The following is a 2,500-nucleotide window of genomic DNA, read 5'->3' on the forward strand; positions in this document are numbered from 1 at the left end:
TAGAATAAGTACTAGGCTTACAAAGAATAAGTCCTGGGGCCGATTTGCTCGATTAAAGGCAGTGCTCCAGCATGGCCACAGTCAAAAGACTGAAACAAGTAAAAGAGTAAAAAGTAAGGCCAGCAAATTAAGTTGATTACATCGACCCCAGTGTTCAACTGCTACTTATTTTATTGACCCCCGAAAGGATAACAGCCAAAGTTGCCCTTGGTGGAATTTGAACCCAGAATGTAAAAACAAACAAAAATGCTGCAAAGTATTTCACCCAACGTGCTAACAATTCCACCAGCTCACTGCCTTATAATAATAATAATAATAATAATAATAATAATAATAACCCTTTCTACTACAGGCACAAGGCCTGAAACCTTGGGGGAGAGGATAGATGGTTACGTGGACCTCAGTGCATAACTGGTACTTATTTTATTGACCCTGAAAGGGTGAAAGGCTGTGGTTATCCATACTGACCCAAGCACAGAACCACCCGACAACAAAAGATGAAGAAACGTGAGAGATAATGAGTTACTTACTTTCATTTAACTTTGTGGCTATCATATAGACGATATCGATTCTATTGCATGTCTTCAGACACGTGAACAGATCGGTGATTGTCTCGGCTTTGTCTTCTTTCCAACTCCGCCACTCCCTGAAGTAGCCATTCACAGCCGCTTTAGGTTGATCCCCTATAAAAAATAGAACGAAAGGAGACGGCTTAGACACCCACATCTCAGACACTGTTGTCAGTTTAATATTCACTTTACCATTTTGCATGGAGTCAAAGGAAATTCACTGCAGAAGATTTTCTCCAGCCAGATGACCTTCCTGTCGCTAACCCTCACCTGCTTCCAAGCAAGGTAATATTTACCCTAGGCTGGATGCCTTTCCTGTTGCTAACTCCTGCTTGTTTCCAAGCCAAGTAATATTCTCCATTGGCTGAATGCCAACCCATACCTGTTTCCAAGCAAGATAATATTTATCTTGGGTGGATGCCCTTCCTGTTGCTAAACCTCACCTGTTTCCAAGGAAGGTAATATTTACCCTTGGCCAGACATGATTTCAAAGAAGACTAGAAAAGCATGACACCACTTATATAACGAGGAAGCTCTTTTACAACCATCACATAATGTCAAAACAAGGGGACTTATTTTGACAATAAAACTGTCAACAGATACAGCTGAAGTTACTTTTATTGAAGGGGATTAAGCGAAAAAGGGAGTAGCATTGATACTAAAAAGAAAAAAAGAACTAATATATACCATGGTGCAAAGGATCCCTACCCACACAGAAATCTCGAAAACAAAATCACTCCAAGTCTTGTATCTTTTATCGACTTTTTTTTTCGTTTATTTGTTTTAGTCATTGGACTGCAGCCATGCTGGAGCACCACATTGAAGAATTTTAGTCAAATGAATCAACCCTTAATTTTTTTTTGCAAGCCTGGTACTTATTCTATCAGTTTCTTTATTGTCCCAAACTGCTAAGTTACTGGGACATAAACAAACCAACACCTATTGTCAAGGGCGGAACAAACATGAAGGCAAACACACATACACATGTAATGAGCTTCTTTCAGTTTCCATCCACCAAATCCACTTACACAGCTTTGATCAGCTTGGGGGCTACAGCAGAAGACACTTGCCCAAGGAGCCACACAGAGGGACTGAACCTGGAACCATGCAGTTAGGAAGTAAACTTCTTACCACACAACTATGCCTATGCTTTAAATGCACTTAAAATCCTTTTCCCCTAGATAGACGCATACTGCTGCTGGAACTAGGGTGTGTCTTTTATGCCATCAAATATGGTACATGCAAATTTAAGGTATCAAACAGAAGACAGCAGTAAAATAGGGCAAATGAGATGACAATAAAGGAGCTAATAATAAAAGGGGGTAACATGAGATAGCAATAAAAGAATAAGTATTTTTTGGGGTCTTAGGACAGCAACAACACAATGGGGTGAGAGGAAGGCCACACTGCTGCTAAAAACTGGGACACACAAAAGAAGCATACACATCTTAGAAGAACAGAATGGAGTAAGTGGAGCAAGAGCACACACGATGATGGAAGGTGTCGCTGAAGTGGTCACAGGTGTGTGATGAAAGATTTCCGGACAATGGACATGAGTTGAAATAAGAAAATAAAAACAGTAATAAATGAGTGAAGAGAAAAAATATAGTGCGTGTGTTTATTTGGCAAAAAAAAAAAAAAAAAATGACCAACCCAAAATACAACAATAAAAAAAAATATTAAATTGAGAAAAAAAAAATCCATGAATATTAGGCAAGATATTTGGTAAACTTGAATTTAAGGAGAAACAACGTTATATTATGTCATAAAACAACGGAGAGAGAGAGAGAGAGTTTATTCCATAATTTGGCTGTTCTAGTGGAGAATAAAAAATGCATTGTATGTAGACTACATACAAACACGTGTGTGTGTGTATAAGTTGTCTGAGAGACCATAAGTCGGGAAAAAATGCACTCGAATATCAGTTGATA

General features: G+C 38.7%; 1 protein-coding gene across 6 annotated transcripts in view; it reads right to left on the reverse strand.

Annotated features, from left to right (window-relative positions):
• Positions 1–2,500, reverse strand: part of LOC106871338 (uncharacterized) — a 362,069-nt gene that overhangs the window by 8,784 nt on the left and 350,785 nt on the right. For all 6 annotated transcript variants that reach the window (XM_052977041.1, XM_052977038.1, XM_052977039.1 and 3 more), the window contains one exon: positions 531–683. In XM_052977041.1, coding sequence (XP_052833001.1) covers positions 531–683 — 153 coding nt within the window. The remainder of the gene's footprint in view (positions 1–530; positions 684–2,500) is intronic.

The sequence above is a fragment of the Octopus bimaculoides genome, chromosome 26 (assembly GCF_001194135.2).
Source record: "Octopus bimaculoides isolate UCB-OBI-ISO-001 chromosome 26, ASM119413v2, whole genome shotgun sequence".
In the NCBI taxonomy this organism is placed as follows: Eukaryota; Metazoa; Mollusca; class Cephalopoda; order Octopoda; family Octopodidae; genus Octopus; species Octopus bimaculoides.